Source organism: Zasmidium cellare (assembly GCF_010093935.1).
Source record: "Zasmidium cellare ATCC 36951 unplaced genomic scaffold M409scaffold_52, whole genome shotgun sequence".
Taxonomy (NCBI): domain Eukaryota; kingdom Fungi; phylum Ascomycota; class Dothideomycetes; order Mycosphaerellales; family Mycosphaerellaceae; genus Zasmidium; species Zasmidium cellare.
In genome coordinates, this window is record NW_022986996.1 from 196,126 (window position 1) to 211,562 (window position 15,437).

General features: G+C 54.3%; 4 protein-coding genes across 4 annotated transcripts; 3 read left to right on the top strand and 1 right to left on the bottom strand.

Moving 5' to 3' along the window:
- Positions 1–1,026: 1,026 nt before the first annotated feature.
- M409DRAFT_60317 (uncharacterized protein) lies at positions 1,027–2,053 on the bottom strand (the record flags this gene model as incomplete). The annotated part of the gene is made up of 3 exons (XM_033814434.1): positions 1,027–1,501; positions 1,586–1,740; positions 1,799–2,053. The coding sequence occupies 3 exons, from the start codon at positions 2,051–2,053 to the stop codon at positions 1,027–1,029; spliced, it is 885 nt and encodes a 294-aa protein (XP_033660954.1).
- Positions 2,054–3,018: 965 nt separating this feature from the next.
- Positions 3,019–4,696, top strand: M409DRAFT_60318 (uncharacterized protein; the record flags this gene model as incomplete). Its single annotated transcript, XM_033814435.1, has 5 exons — positions 3,019–3,466; positions 3,669–3,752; positions 3,788–4,000; positions 4,069–4,354; positions 4,414–4,696. 5 exons carry the CDS (start codon positions 3,019–3,021, stop codon positions 4,694–4,696), a joined length of 1,314 nt encoding a protein of 437 aa, XP_033660955.1.
- A 5,529-nt stretch (positions 4,697–10,225) lies between these two features.
- M409DRAFT_29514 (uncharacterized protein) lies at positions 10,226–10,891 on the top strand (the record flags this gene model as incomplete). Its single annotated transcript, XM_033809505.1, has 1 exon — positions 10,226–10,891. One exon carries the CDS (start codon positions 10,226–10,228, stop codon positions 10,889–10,891), a length of 666 nt encoding a protein of 221 aa, XP_033660956.1.
- Positions 10,892–13,990: 3,099 nt separating this feature from the next.
- Positions 13,991–14,872, top strand: M409DRAFT_29515 (uncharacterized protein; the record flags this gene model as incomplete). The annotated part of the gene is made up of 1 exon (XM_033809506.1): positions 13,991–14,872. The coding sequence occupies one exon, from the start codon at positions 13,991–13,993 to the stop codon at positions 14,870–14,872; it is 882 nt and encodes a 293-aa protein (XP_033660957.1).
- Between the last annotated feature and the right edge of the window lie 565 nt (positions 14,873–15,437).

Sequence of the window (15,437 nt, forward strand, 5' to 3'; positions counted from 1 at the left end):
CTCGCAAAGGACGTCAGGAAGACCACACTCGCTTGAACGAAATGCTACGTGGAAAAGAGAAAGAGCAGCTTGTGGAAGGGAAGATTGAACGAGTTCGATTCTGGTTGTGAGGACTGCAGCTTTGTTCTCCATCTCTCCCTCCGATCGCAGAGCGCCAGAGAACTCCATCCCAGCTTCGAATGCAATTCCAGACGCCTCAGATAGACAAGGTGCTCAAGTATCTCTCCTCAATCTCGCCGGCCCAGTTCCAACGTATTCGTCGGCCAAGCTCTGCTCGACCAAGAACAGGAACCCCGTTCCAGTCATATCAATGAGCTCTCGAACCACCAGGGTCAACCATGTCGTCATGAATGCCGCAGAGATTGTGGATCTCGCGAGAAAGTCTTGTCTTTTCTGCGAGGCCGAATGTCGAAGCCTTCGTGCCCTGCTATTCTTCCTCGTCTTGGGATGTTTCTACTCAGTCGCAAGGTTGCTCAGGCCTCCTCTTATAAAACTCTCCATCCACCTCATCGTTGCATGGTGCGGGTGATCGAGAATCGAGTGCTCAGGCGAGCTGTGTGGTTGCGCTTTGCGGGCGAGGTGGAGCGAGGAAGTTTGACGGGAGGACCGTAGAAAGAGGTGCTCGGATGCCTGTCTGGGAATGTCGTGCGTGCCGAATGCGTGCGTAACCGCCGTCACTGCTGGCAGAAGCAATTCCGAGCCCGTTCGACTGTGGCTGGGGAGCTTCTGGAGACATCCAGAAGGGTTTATTCAATGGAGTTGAGTACGACCACAAGCAAAGCGAAGGGAAAACCAGCATTCAATGCGGGAGATGTACGTGAAGCAACGATCTTGGAATCTCGTCAGCCAGGTTGTCACGGTCTCAGTATCCGCAACCTGAAGTTGCTCTGCCAAGTTTGCATTGGTTCGCAAACGTCGTCGACCACTTTCCAATGTCTACACCACCTGAGGTATGACGGCTTCGCCATGGAGACAACCTGTACAGAATCTCTGCTGCAAGAGAGCTGGTGATCTGCGCGGTCTCGTCTACATTTCAGCGATGCTTTTCTGCTTTGTCCTCTCCTGGCCCCACCCTTCTCCAATGGCAACATTCGAGGATGCTCGGAGATGGACTCTTTGTTTGGACTCGCGTGGTTGTGCTCGGTTTCTGTGCGTTTCGCGCGGCGTCTGACTCGATCGACGTTGGCGGTGGGTATCTGGACCCGGATCGTAGGGGGATTTTGGCGGAGATGAAGCAGCTTGGGACATGTTGACGCTGCCGTCTGAAGCGCTTCGAGCTTTGTGAGCAGCTGGCTTCGGTTGCATTGATGGTGTTGGCGCGTCATGTATCAAAGCATGGAGGGATGTGTCAGAATGTGCTGTTTTGGCAAAGGTGAGCATAGGTGGGTGGGGTGGTTGTCCTCGAAGCCGCCAGCGTGGAGATAAGCGGCGTTTAGGCAAATTCGGGCCCGGCTCCCTCACGCGACACAACTCTACCAGTTGAGCAACACCCTTCCCCCAGCTTCGGCTCGTACACATCATCTCGAATATATTCATAGACTTTCCTACCTCGAGCAAGTCAAAAGGGTTCGAATGTGCAACCTACCATGGCTCTTTCACGGCCACGACCGACGGCGCACGAGACATACCGCCTCCACCGCCCTCTTCGAAGCCCCACACCTCACGCCAGCGACTGCGATCTGGAACGCACGAAGGACGATCGGTTTGAGTAGTTGCTAAGCTGCGCGAAGAGCTGATGGACTGAATGTTTGGTCATATGGCAGGGCTCGGATTGGAGGAAGAAGAGCAAGACAACTACTTGGAGAGCTGTGACAAAGTGCCCAGAAGCGGTGATCATCCAAGAGGTTCCAGGACCACCAGAGCTGGCCAAGATTGTAACGAAGCGAGACCGACCACCAGCAACAAAGGCAGAGTGCTTCTGAAGAACCAGATAGTTAGCTGCGAGGTCATCGAGCAAGGGGAACAACGTGACGGCTGGGCGCCGGAAAGCCAGCAGCTCGATCCTCGTGAACAAGAACTTGTGACCTTCTTTCATCGTAGCCCAGGTAGACATTGTCTCATTCACGACCTGAAGACTCTCTGCAAAGCACGATACAGAACAAAGCATCTGGAACACTCCATGGCTGGGCGCAAGCATCACATGAAACGGTTCAAGAACGAATGTTGGCTTCAAAGGCACGCTGCACGAGGGTAGGCTTAAAATGACTTTGAGCGGCAATCAAGAGATCACCAGTTGTACTCATACTTGCTATCATACGCATCCTTGTGGTATCGTCGGCTAAGTCGCCAGAGCCGCTGCTCAAGTTCCTGTATCCTCGTCCGCCAAATTAGCAGCTGTGCTGATGATATCACATACAGTACTTGCCCGCCGCCCACTTCAGATGTGTTGTTGAGTCCCTAGAATGCCTGAAATGCCACAAATGCTGCACTGATCCACCCATATCCAACATCTTCCCAGGCGGTGTTCCTACAAGCCTGAACTTCCTCTCCTGGATCCGTCGCTCTCCGTGGGAAGTCTACCTTCGAACACGTTGCATTGCAAAGCGGTTTATGAAAGCGGTTTGCTTGTGTCGTGGCGTGGAGAACTCGTGCGAGGTTGGCAGAGGGTGCAAGAGTCGGCGGAGGGTGCGTGTTTCGTGCTTGGAGGTGACCACCGCTGGTGAAGGCGTGCGAGATGGGAGCAGTTGCGCGTGCTTTGACATTCGTTTCTCGCTGAATGCATCGCATTCCACAAGACGGTCGTGATCGCTGGGGAAATACAGACATCTTGACGTATGGAGAAGACTTGTCGGCCAGTCCGTCGCTGTGTTGCGCAAGCCTGAGGCATCTCGGCATCTCGGCATCCCGAACGGCAAGTCCGACGTGCGGCTTCCTGCTACCCCGGAGCTTCCTTCCCCAAACGCTGGAGCAGCTTCCCACCACCCCACCTCCAAACAACTCTCCAACCGTGTCTGTGATGCAAATGAGGTTGCTGGGAGACGTTCCAGTGTAACACATGAATCTTGCACATGCTTGAACATGCTCTACAACATGCACTGCCATGGTATTCGCGTCGCCGCAACTCGCGCATGCCGTTATGCGGCTTCCTCGCTCGGCGTTCCCGACGTGCACATCCCCTACTTGCACCGCCGCTGCCTGCTCAGAGGCGGGGTGCTGGAGCTCCAGCGAGAAATTTGCTCAGTCCGTGCGCGGAGTCCGTGCGGGCTGTTTCCCTCAATCCCCCAGCTTTCCTCCTCCTCCTCCTCTCTTTCTCTCCCCAGTACCACACCACACACCGAAGAGGGAACGGACTACTCTCACAAGCTCCGCCTGATTGCAGTTCCAAGCCGGGGACGCCCGCGTCTTGTGTTCTTGCACAAAGGGCGTTTGACGCTGCCGAGGGTGGGAAGGGAACTTCAGGTGGGCATTCAACATGCCAGCATTCAACATGCACCGAGTGGGAAGCACGGCACCCCGGTGTCTCCAGGTACGCATCCCTCACCATTCCTTCATCGACAACGCGCTGACCTTCATTCACAGGATTCCAGGTGATGGATTCGATGGACGGCAGGTGGTTTTGGGCGAGATGGGCGGCGACGGTGATGTGGGAGGGATGGCCTTGGGTGATGGGCGCTGAGGTTTGTTCTTCACCCATCCTGACACCATTCCACCTCGCTGACTCTTCACAGACGCATGGCCGCAGATAGCTCCCTTCGATAGCTCGCCTCCAGTGACAGCCGTCGCTGGCGGACCAGCGACGGCTGCCACACCTTGTAGGCGTGACGTGGGCAGCGACGTGGGCATGTAGGCGTGACATGTCTCCTCCATGGAGCGGCGGACTTGGACAAAAGCCCTCATTTCGAAGAGGCCATCAGCACCTCATTGTCGACGAGGTTTTCAAGCCCTCATGTCGAAGAGGCCTCAAGCCCTCATGTCGAAGAGGCCGTCAGCACCTCATTGTCGACGAGGCTTCAAGTCCTCATGTCGAAGAGGCCTGTAAGCCCTCATGTCGAAGAGGCCGGTAAGCCTTCTTGTCGAAGAAGCCGCAAGCCTTCTTTTTGAAGAAGCCATCAGCACCTCATTTCGAAGAGGCTCAAAGCCCTCTTGTCGACGAGGCCATCAGCACCTCATTTCGAAGAGGCTCAAAGCCCTCTCGTCGACGAGGCCATCAGCACCTCATGTCGGAGAGGCTCAGCACCTCATGTCGAAGAGGATTCAAGACCTCATTGTCGACGAGGCCATCAGCACAAGCCCTCATGTCGAAGAGGCCATCAGCACCTCATTTCGAAGAGGCCCAAGACCTCATTGTCGACGAGGCATTGTCAAGACCACGTTGTGGCTACAAGAGTGATGCCCGGCCGGAGGACATGAGGCGGTCAGTACACCTTCATCTCCGGCATGCTTCTCACGTTGACCCTTGCTGACCCACGCCAGGACTTCGTTTCCACCGCCGCCATGTCCTCCAGCGGCCTGCCCTCACTTCCCCTGGTCCCCTCCCCTCTTGTTCTTCATTCATGATCGGCCACGCCGGCCTTCGACGCCGACCGACGGCGGCATCCTCGCTCTTCGACTGCGAGATGCTCAGAGAAGTATACCCTTTTGCGTTCCCACTGACTTCGGCAGCATTACTGTTGGGTTGTTGGCTTTCGTGCTTGTTGGCTCCGGTCACAAGTACACTTTCCTCCGGGTTGGGTCGTCGGGCACTTTGTGCCAGTAGGGTTGAGGGGGTACCAGCGCACCGGGGTTTCGGCCTATTCCATTGAATATGGTGTTGTCTGCGAACCTCGTAAATACCCCGCGACCTGTACATGTCCTGGTGGACCTCGCGTCCCCAGTTCGAGTACTCCGGCAACTTGGCATGAGCGACTTTGAGTTGTTCATGTCCGACCTCGACTTCAACTTCAACTTCAACCACGTTCCACTTCAACTTTAACCACTTCCGACTTTAACCATTTCCGACTTCCACCACTTCCGACTTCCGACTTCAACTACTTCTAACTTCAACCACTTCTGACCTGAACCACTTCGCTAATGTTCAACTTCAACCACCTCGCTAATGTTCGACTTCGACTTCACTTATGCCCGACTTCAACTACCGCGCATGCCGTGTACTTGCCCAACTCCCAACCTTCAACCATGCATGTCGTGCATCTATGATCTATGTTGCCTCCGACTTCGACTTGCGAGAACATTGCGCCGTCGCCGAGGTTCATTATCTCTATCGCCCGCGATTCGAGTGATTTCGCTAGAAGTTCTGCGCAGCATTGACGCCTTCAGCGGCCATCGCAAGCAGGAAGGCTCGCAGGTGAAGCATATGTCCATGCCGCGATGGATGCTGCGCTCGAGTGGGCTGTGATTGGCTTCGCCCAAAAGTCAGAGGTCGGCTGAGAGTTGGAAGTCGAAGGCCATCGTGGTATGTCGACACCACGAACTTGGTGAGGAGCATGGGATTTCATGCCCACGCCACAAGTATCACGAACGAATGACTGTTGGCGAGGTCATCGGGTTGGTGAGGCAGATGCTGAAGGTCTCCGTCGTCCACCGATCATGCGGCTCGAACTCGTGGTTTGACGGAGATGAAGATTGTGCGTGACTGCGTGGCCTTTCTTGGTGGATGGATGGAGGAGCGAGGATGATATCGGCTTGCGGCTTCTCCATGGCAATGGAGAGATATCTCCTGGCTGGCTGATGGCTGCATCGGATCGAATGGATATCACAGCATAAGGCAGGACTGGAAGTGGGAGAGGGAGTGAGAGGTACTGCGAGATGCAACCAGCCCCAACCCAGTGCTTCTCCTTGCGGCTCTTGGATCTTGCTTACCTCTGTTGAGGGATGTTCCATTTCCCAGGGACGGATCTGTACATCTCCTCCTCGTGGTTTCACTCGTGGGATTGTGAATTTGGATGGGTGGATGGAAGTCTGCTCGAATCTCCAGGGGGATGAAGGAGGATGGCTTCATGGATCAGAGGCTTGGACGTGAAGGTGGAGATGGAGATACCAGGCCAGGCCTGGCCAGACGAACCTACCGTTCGATGGCGAGGTTCTTCGGGGTGCTGTTGGAAGACTTCTCCTGTGAGGCTGTTTGGTGCTGCCTGAATCGAAGTCGAATCGAGGGAGTAGGTCCGTCAGCCTGCCGTTCTGGGCATGGACGGGCATGGGAGTTGTCTTCCCTGGGGTTTGGGGCGGCCGACCGGGGAGCAGAGGTATGGAGTGTTGTGCAATGGGGGGTATGGGCTTCTCGAGGTTCCGAGGTTCTCGCAGGTTTTGCAGTCAACGAACGCAGGGTGGGTGGTGGTGGATTCCTCGCATGAGGATGGTTTGCTGCCTTCCTTGAGCGTGGAGGTCAGGAGTGGGCAGAGAAGGATTGAAGCATGGAGAGGATATCGTTGCGACTCATGTTCGATTGCTGTACTGCATTGTACATGAATTGCGTCTCCTTGCCAGCGACCTCTGTATCTCTACCCACTTCCTCGATGCCGATTCATGCCTGGCATTCGTGGTCGGCCATGTCCTTGGTATTGTTCCTGCGACCTCCATGTCTCCACGCGAGCGCTGTGCCGAGGAGTATCCTGCTCATATCGCTTTTGCAGGTGTGGATGGCGGCGTTCGCGGTTTCTGGTGCAATGACGTGGGATCTACCCACGGTGTACCCTTTACCGCCTGGCCTCCCCATCCCTCCACCTCGACTGCCTATGAAGGTCTCCCGACCTGTATTCTGCACCGCCGCGCGCGCTATTGCTGCTATACTCGCTCACAATTGACTCGTGCTCTTGCTTGCCATACTCCACAACCCCTCATCTCCACGGCGCACGTCTTGCTTCCACGAAGGTCTGTCGTTTCGGCGAACCGGTTCGAGGGGAATCGAGGGCTGGAGATGGAGGAGGCGCGAGCTGTGAAGTCGTACAAGCAGTGAAGCGCTTCAACATCGCTGCTGGTAGATTGGAACCGCACTCTATCGGGACGAGTGACGCGCGAGGTAGAAGAGTTCGACCGGGTGGTAGAGGGGAAGCCGGAGCTGAGGATGTGTGAGTAGGGTGTGCGCAATGCAATCACTGCGAGCTGCTGCGGTTTCCTATACCTCCACCTCACCTATCAGCGAGCGGATCGAAGATGGCGGTGGAGTCTGGGTGGAAGCGATGGTCGAGGCGCTGGAGTTGGCGCTGGGGAGGATGCTGGCGATCGTGGAGTTGCCGGTCTCAGGGAGGGCGGTGGTTGCAGCGCATGTGAGGATTCCCGCGCGTAAGACAGCGCAGGGGAGGTTGAGAGAGGTAGGGCATATTGTTCGTGGTGAAGGTTGTGTAGAGGTTGGTGTGTGGTGTTGTTGTTGTTGTTGTTATCAGCGGTAGAGAGCTGTTTCTAGGGTCCACACCAAAATAGCAACGCGGAGATGGCTCCGCGTCAGGGTCCAGCTCCACTTTACCTATAACAACCATGACCTATTACTACTACCCATACACACGACACGCCCAACACCGCGCCGAACGCCTCCATCCAACGCGCCAATGTCGATGACATCCCTCCTCTCTGCGCTGCAAGGAGCCATGCTTCCTTCCGGGTCTGCAGCGCTTTGCGAGCAGAACCGGCGTCGCCGGCAGACGTCTGGTGCTTCCTAATCTCAATCAACCACGACAGGTAGCCTCCCTTGTTGCGCTGCCGTTCTCCTTTGACCAACAAGCGCTGCGGCGCTCAAAAGCGTACCCTACCCACGCTACTTGACCCCGCCAAGTCTCCCCTCCAGAACGACTCCACCGCCAACCTCCCGCGTACGTCCACAATCTTTCACTGCCGAAGCAAGAAACGTCCCCTTTCGAAGTCTCGAGATCGCCCAATGATCTTGAGATGAGCGGGGGGCTCGCAGAAGTGCATATTAAGAACATGGAGCGCTGGGTGGTGGCAGATACTCCCCAGCGGTGGAAAAGAAGGATCCCTGACCCTAACCGTATGAGCGCTTCCCGTACTCGACCTTCCGCGAACCGTCTTCAACGCGCAGCAGAATCAGAAGTGCGAGACTTCTGAGAGACGAGCGGCGCGCCTTGAGAACTGGAATCTCGCCACTTGAGAGCTTGAACGACGCCGGTTGAGAGTCCAACGGATGCGCCTCGGGAGCTGGAACAAGGCCTTGAACGTATCTAGATTCGTGACATGATTGGAGACTGGTTGTCGTGGGAATCGAAGGTTTCTCGGACGCAAATGGCGATCAATCATCCAATGCACCAGTCAACAAGGTATCACATCTGCGGAGAGGAGAACGATTGGGTCAGAAGCGCAGCGACGAGCTGGTGATACTGCTAAGGTGCCGTGATAGTCGGGAAACAAACGACATGGCGGAATTTCACGACTCGGCTATCAGGAAGCAACGCCTTCAACTTTTGTCGAGTTTACGAATCACAGTCCTCCGGTAGGAAGATCGTTTGAGTGATCACCGCGAATATCATATCCCACGCCCAAGGACCGTGCTGGCGTGGTCCGTGATGGCAATCGCTGAACGAAGACTGTCCCTAAACACCCAGCCATCCACCGTCCTTTCTCAATCTCGTACGCCTCACACGTCTCGAACCTGATCGTGTCAAGTCGAAGCTTTCCCTCACCATGCTCAGCTATTGCCTTCACGAATTCTTGTAGGTTACTCTGTCATCTCCACAATCTGGACCGGATCATCTGGTTCTCCGCACGTACGCTCGGCTGTAACTGCTGACATCAGTCTGGGTTGTTTCGACCTTTTGCAGGCATCTTTTCTGTTCGACACGTCTGAGGATACCGGACATTCCCCGACGCAGCAGGTTGCCAAGACGACGTCCTGATTCAGGATCAAACGTTCTGGTATGAAAGAAGCAAAGTCGCAGATGTCGATCCATTCCATTGGCAGACTCGCCGACGCTCATCCACAACTACGTCTGCTACGCATCTTTTGCCACCCCGTTGGGTGTCGAATGGCCGAACCAGAGGCACAGCATCTCGCCAAAAGCAGTGAATGGCAGGGATCGATTCGCAAGCCGGCGTTTTCTGAACTCCTTGGACCAGCACGGCACTGCCACGGAAACGAGCCCACAAGGAAAGAAAGTTCCACGCTGAGACCCGATCGTGCAGTCTGGAGGCGACATGTACGTCGATTACATTCCAATTGTTGAACCTCAGTTGAAGCATGCTGCTGTGCACGCCGATTGTTGTGGATGATGCCAGGATCGTCGACACCACACACGGCTCTTCTTGGTGCGCTTCGCATAACAATGCCGTCTCCATTGGTCATCGTTGAACGCTGACCACCCCTCTGAACGCTGGATCCTCGAGAAGTTCAACTTGGAGGAAAACCATCACTTCGCATGTCGAATTGGCGAGTTGATTCCGTCGCCGTGAACCAGAGGGTGGTGTTGCGTCCTGCTTTCTTGCTTGGTCTCGTCTTCGGTCAGGGTGGCACTGGACATTCGCATTCTGCTGCTTCCTTTCCAGCGGTGGGAAAGTTCGTCTGTACGCCGCAGCCGCAGACACCAGCGCCCTCGAGCTCGACCTGAACAACATGCTTCCCTCGAGCAATGACAAGATCGACCTGGTACCCACCCAAACTTACACGCCGCGTTCAGCAGCTGAGCGGTGGCCTTGACGCCGAACGAGGAGTCCAAGCAATTGATACGCTTTAAGCACGGCATGATTCATCTCGGCCACCCCAAAGCAGTTCTCGCATCCGATCAGTCAGAATCGAGGAACAAACGATTTGCGAGCGCTTTTCGCCTCCTGAATGGATGGGCTTCACGATTGCTTCGTTCTGATAGCATTCGCCGATTGTCTCTTGCCGCGGACCGCATTGGAAACGTATGAAGTCCGAGCTCTGTGCTTTCATCCACACTTCGTCTTCCGCCGCAGCAACGTCTTTCCACGGACGAACGCCAACGGCATCTCGATCGGGAAGTTCATGGGCAGCACTGGCCAGAAGAACGGCGACGGCTGGCTGAATGATGAGGGTATGAAGGTCAGTCTCTCCAACGAATGCGATATCGATGGCCCACCACCGCAAGATCAATGGTGAAGTTGATGTGATGGACTTGGCGGCATATGAATGCGTCTTCCTTGCTCGACAGGATGGCAGGCGACGCCTGGATGTCGACACTCGAGTTGTCAGACCTGAAGCGGACTGGGTACGGCGGAGGCGCAGACAGGTGGCCCAGATTCTTCGTCACCGTTTCTGGATGGCACGCAACTAACGAGGAGAGCTACATCGCTGCATCGGTGGAACCCTATACTCGAGGAGATAATGATCTGCGTGCTGAGCACGACTTCCTACCAATCATACCAAGACCAGCGCCTCCTTTGTGTTCTTCAGTACCGCACCAATCCCCCACACCGAAGAGTTGCTCGACGGCGGCACATCGGAAGGGTCTCCACGAGTCGCTCTTGCGGTCGAGCGATTGAGGATGTGGAGCCTGGCAGCCACAGACTGGTCACCCACGTCCATGGTGTCATCGGCAACTTGGCTTTGGCGAAATTGCGGCAGTCCGAGGACTTCGATCTCGTGCAGGAGACCACGCAGATGGCTTTGGCACCGCTGGAGGGAGAGAGGAAGAATATGGATGAAATGTCGCCAGAGGAAGCCGAGAAGGAGAAGCGAGCTGAGAGGCTGGAGGATGAGACGACGGGAATCGAAAGGGAGACGGAGGAGCTGTCGAAGAAGATCAAGAAGGAGATTGGCCGAGAAGACGCCCCCAGAGAGAATGAGCAGCATGTGTATTGCGGCAAGTCCGGACTCTTTGGTCCCATGGTTGTCCTTGACTACGCCGAGGGTATACTATATCGAAAGGGTAGAGAGAGCACCCTGTATGAGGCCAAGTCTTCAGCTTCAGCCCGTCCAAAGAGAGAAACGCCCTCATCCTCAGCTCATCGATTTCCCATCAACACTCGTTACGGCCAAGAGGCCGGATGAAAGCCGCTCGTTTCCTCAACTTGAGCACGAATGAGATACACATCCCGCCGAGGCTCGTCGGGGACTCTGTGGCAAGAACATGGTTGAGGGACGTTCCAGATGTGGAAGCTATCCACCTGAATCGGACATAATCAATGCAAGCCAGCAGCGAAGACATTCGTTTGACCTTCGATCACCTCACAGACTTCCATGCTCCTCGACGCTACCATCCTCGAGTTCTCCAGACGGCCGTTGATATCACCTCGCCCTTGCATACTGTCACGATTGCCTTCGTACTTACCAGAGTGAACTTGGAGCCCACTATGACGCGGACGAGTGGGAGGAACTGGGTACTCAGAGCGAGAGACGGCTCAATATGGATGATTGCAGCATGTTCACAAGCATGAGTGCTCTCGTCGTTCGTACGCTCGACGTGTTCGACGTTGTCGTACTGCAGGAGCTGGGGCGTTGAATGTGGCGGGCTTCTGGGATACATGGTAGAGGCACTTTGCAGTCGTGCATCGAAGAACTGCCGGGCTTGTTTCTTTTCTTAGCTTGGCGATACGAGGACGGGATGACGAAGTTGTCTATGATGGAGATGATCGAAGTATCGGCGCCCGATCCTATCTTTGAAGATACATCCTTCTGGCTGCGAGTGCGGTAATTGGAAAGATCGTTACTGGAGTGTTCGGCGCTGGTCTCACTCTCATTGTCGATGACTGGACGATAGTCTCTCCCGGTACGCATGAGCACAAGCAAGTCGAACCTTGGTTTCTCGTTGGGACTTCCGTCGTTGATCCTGGCCGTCAACGCCAGGGCCGACTTACTCTTCTCCATCGCATAACGGCACACCAGAACATGTTCGAACCGGCATTTAAATATCTGCGCTGGATTCCATCTCGCTGCTCTCGCGGGTGTTGACTTTTCAGAGTCGCTATCAGCCCTTTCCAGTCAAGAAGTTTCGACTACAGCGACATAAGAGCTCATTGACGTTGCCCGAGACAACCCATCTACGACTTCTCCTCTCACCCACATCAAAACCGCCAACGTCCTCTTCATCAGGTGTTCATCGAGGAGCTTGCTTGAAAGCTGTTCCTTTCAGTGACTGCTACTTCGTCGTGTCATGTACGATCGGGTCTCTGCTGCCCAGACCGGCTCCTGTGAGTGGATGCGAATGATTGGAAGGGATACGCAATACGAGCAGCAGAGAGCCGGGTCACATCGTATCATCACGAAGCGACGCTTTCGACTGTGGCTCTCCTGAGTTCAGCAGCTTTTCAAGAATGTTGCAGAAGATGATTGATTCTTCGCGTTGGGGAAGCGGATGTTAGCCATGATATGCTAGATCGTGAACGCTCTGGGTGTGTTTCCTAGGACTTTCCTCACCACCACCGAGGGATTGGTTTGAGAAGACATCATAGACCGTACCGAACGAGTCTTGAGCAGCGCTAGAATGGTCATCGATATGAGCAAAGATGTTTCTATCTGGCCAGTGACGGCACGACGAAGTCACATCAGCATGTCGAGAGTTCAATCGAAGACGCAAAAGACATTCCTCGCCCAATGATTAGGAATCTCCCATGCTTTGACCGCGGTTTCGAGCACGACACGATCAGAAATAAGATAACGAGCAACGCCGTGACCATTGCAGACTTGCAGCTTTCTTTCGCTGGAACGTTTTTGCCCTTTGGTATGTTTGAAGGTAGCCGAAGGCTGGCCATACGTCTCAGCTGTGTGTGCTGGCGGCCTGGGATCTGGATATCCTCACGTCTTGCTCGCTGTGAACCTCATAGCGTCGAGCGGCATCAGGCGGTGCTGAGAACACGATGGGGCGAGTCATTCGACGTTGGAAGGCTCAGATATGAGGATCTGACCGAGCTCCTCTTCGCCGTCATCTCTCATTGCGTACAGTATCCTCAACGATACATCAATCGGCTTTCTCCAATGTCACCGACGTCTTGAATGGCGTTCGCAGGACCAGATGATGACGCTCAGCGTCAACGGGATTGGCAACATTCAGTTTCGGCAGATTCCTCATATACTGCACGGCGTACTTGATGCCCCCGAGACTATTCGGAGTAGAGTCGGCAATCAACACCGCCTCCTTCGTCGACCTTTGCGATCTCGAAACGGAGAAAGGCGAGACGCCAGCACTTCAGGAACACCCATAGGGGTTTCAAGGTCTTTCTGTCGGCCCCTGCTCGTTCTTTCGTTCTAGAAGATGTCGATGGTGACTTTGAACGCTGAGAGTTGGCGTTTCATGCATTGCGAGACCGGCAATCATGTGTCCAGAAGCTTAAATTTCCAGACGCCGACTGGCGCCGAAAAGATGAGGTCGTATGAACGTCTTCGTGTGGTATGATTGCCAACTCGCTGGTGAACATGCTCATTCCGACACCCCAGGCATCTCCGGAGTCTCGCAGAATCTCTCGTCTTCTTCTCCTCCTTTGCCGGCGACTTAATCGCGAGGCTGCCACACCGCCTGGTCGTCTCATATGCTTCTCGGCAACTTGCATCATGACCATGGAGATAAGACGGGCGGCGGGTCTGATTGTCCTGGGATGCTGTCAGTATCGTCGCATGAACAACAGCTGCTCAGCATGAGGTATCGACTTTCCATGCATGTATATTTATCCGTTCAATCCTGCAAACGCTATGTGCAGGAGGATTCGTTCGTATTCATAAAACGCCGTACGTGCCCCAAAACGCCCCCAATTCAAGGAGATCATACTGCCTCCATAGTTCAGAGATGTCGTTCCCTACGGCAAGGAGGTCTTAGATTCCTATCTGGAAGTCTTTTTACGCCATGTTTGGATACTGGTTAGGGCTGGACGAGGGATGTCGTCTTGTCGAGTCGTCAGTTGCCTCCATCGCTTTCACCAGAAATTCCGGCCTCCGCTCTCCTCACGACTAATACTGGACCTTGGCGAAGCAATGTCGATTATATTGCTATGCTCGCAATCCAGAACCTCACAGACAAGTCGTAATTGAGCTAAACTGCTTCGCGTGCGTAGAGCGACTCAACTCTTATTTACGGTACCACAGAGAGAATTCACTCATTAGCTCTCTAGATCGTTCCTCCCAACTCTCGCAGCACGAAAGCACAAGCAAATGCCCAGTATGCGATGGCGACTGCTCATTGGCTCTGTATCTGCATCATTCATTGCAGGCCTCTGGACTGCATCGAAATATCAAGAGCGCAAGAACGGGCTCATACGAGCGGCGGATAGCCGAGCGACGTTCGCAAATAGGGAAGAGCATGGATTTGCGTTCGTCTTCTACGCGACCAACGATTTATATGCTTGCTCCGTATTGGTCAATATACGCAAGCTCCAGCAACTAGGGTCAGCGTATCCGGTTCATGTTCTGGTGTCGTCGTCCCGAGTGGGCGAGGACAGCCTATCTGCATTCGCATCTGAAAATGTCACTGTGCATCTGCAAGATGTCCTACCGCTGCGTGACGGAATTTTCTACTACGAGGACTGCTTGGTGAAGCTACACGCGTTCAAAATGCATATATTGAGTCCTGGTCTGCGCAGAGTGCTGATCCTCGACGCGGATCAGCTCATCATGCAGAATCTGGACCACCTCTTTCACGGCATACCTGTAACCGATCTAGCAGCGCCAAGGGCTTACTGGATCTCAAAGGACTATATCTCCAGTACTTTGATGCTTATTGCGCCGTCTGATCGTCTATGGAGTTCTATCAGGGATGCAATGGATAGCATCGGCCCAGATACATACGATATGGACCTGATCAATTCAGTCTTTGGAGAAACAGTAACGATGCTGTCCGGGGAGTACGCCACGCTGAACAGTCACTGGGACGATTGGAATCTTCCTAGCTGGTATCACCCTATCAGTGCACGATTGGGTGCCGTGGCTGGTGCTCCGACCAATACATCTCCAGCCGACCGACGCGGAATGGAAGGAGAACTCTCAGGTTTGCGAGGAGCTGCGGCGGTTGTTTATTTCTCGGCAGTTGGAAAGCGCGAGTTGTGAAGCGTTCAGGGGGTGAAGAACCGATGGTAGCAATTTCCAGTTCTCCAACATGCATCAAGCTAACGGCCTGTTACTAACAAATAAGGTAATTGCTCATCTGAGTATACTGATGGATGGAAACTGTTATGTCTCGCTGCCGCCCCAGCTTCACAACGGGTTGGACTTATGTAGTCTTTAGGGTAGCCTTGCTGAAATCTTACTCAAAGCGCCCTACCCGTTGCAGCGATCGAAGCCCCTTGCCAAGCTTGTCGTCCCAATATGTCTTTCCAATTGCCTAGAACACCATTCTACAATTTACTCGGATTTCGACTGATGAGCCGCATGCCTGGCTGCACGCCGTGCGAGCAGACCCGCAATCATCTCTTGCCAAATACTGCCTCTGATGTCTTGGAAGTCGGCCAATCCTTCAGCATCACTCGATATCTGCCATCCTTGCCTTCATCAATCACGCCGACTGATGGTTGAAACACCTACGCTCCTTTACATTACGAACCCCTATCGCCACTGTTGATATCCTTCCTTCTTCGCAGACCAAGGTCAAGCATTTCAAAGAGAACTCTGCTTC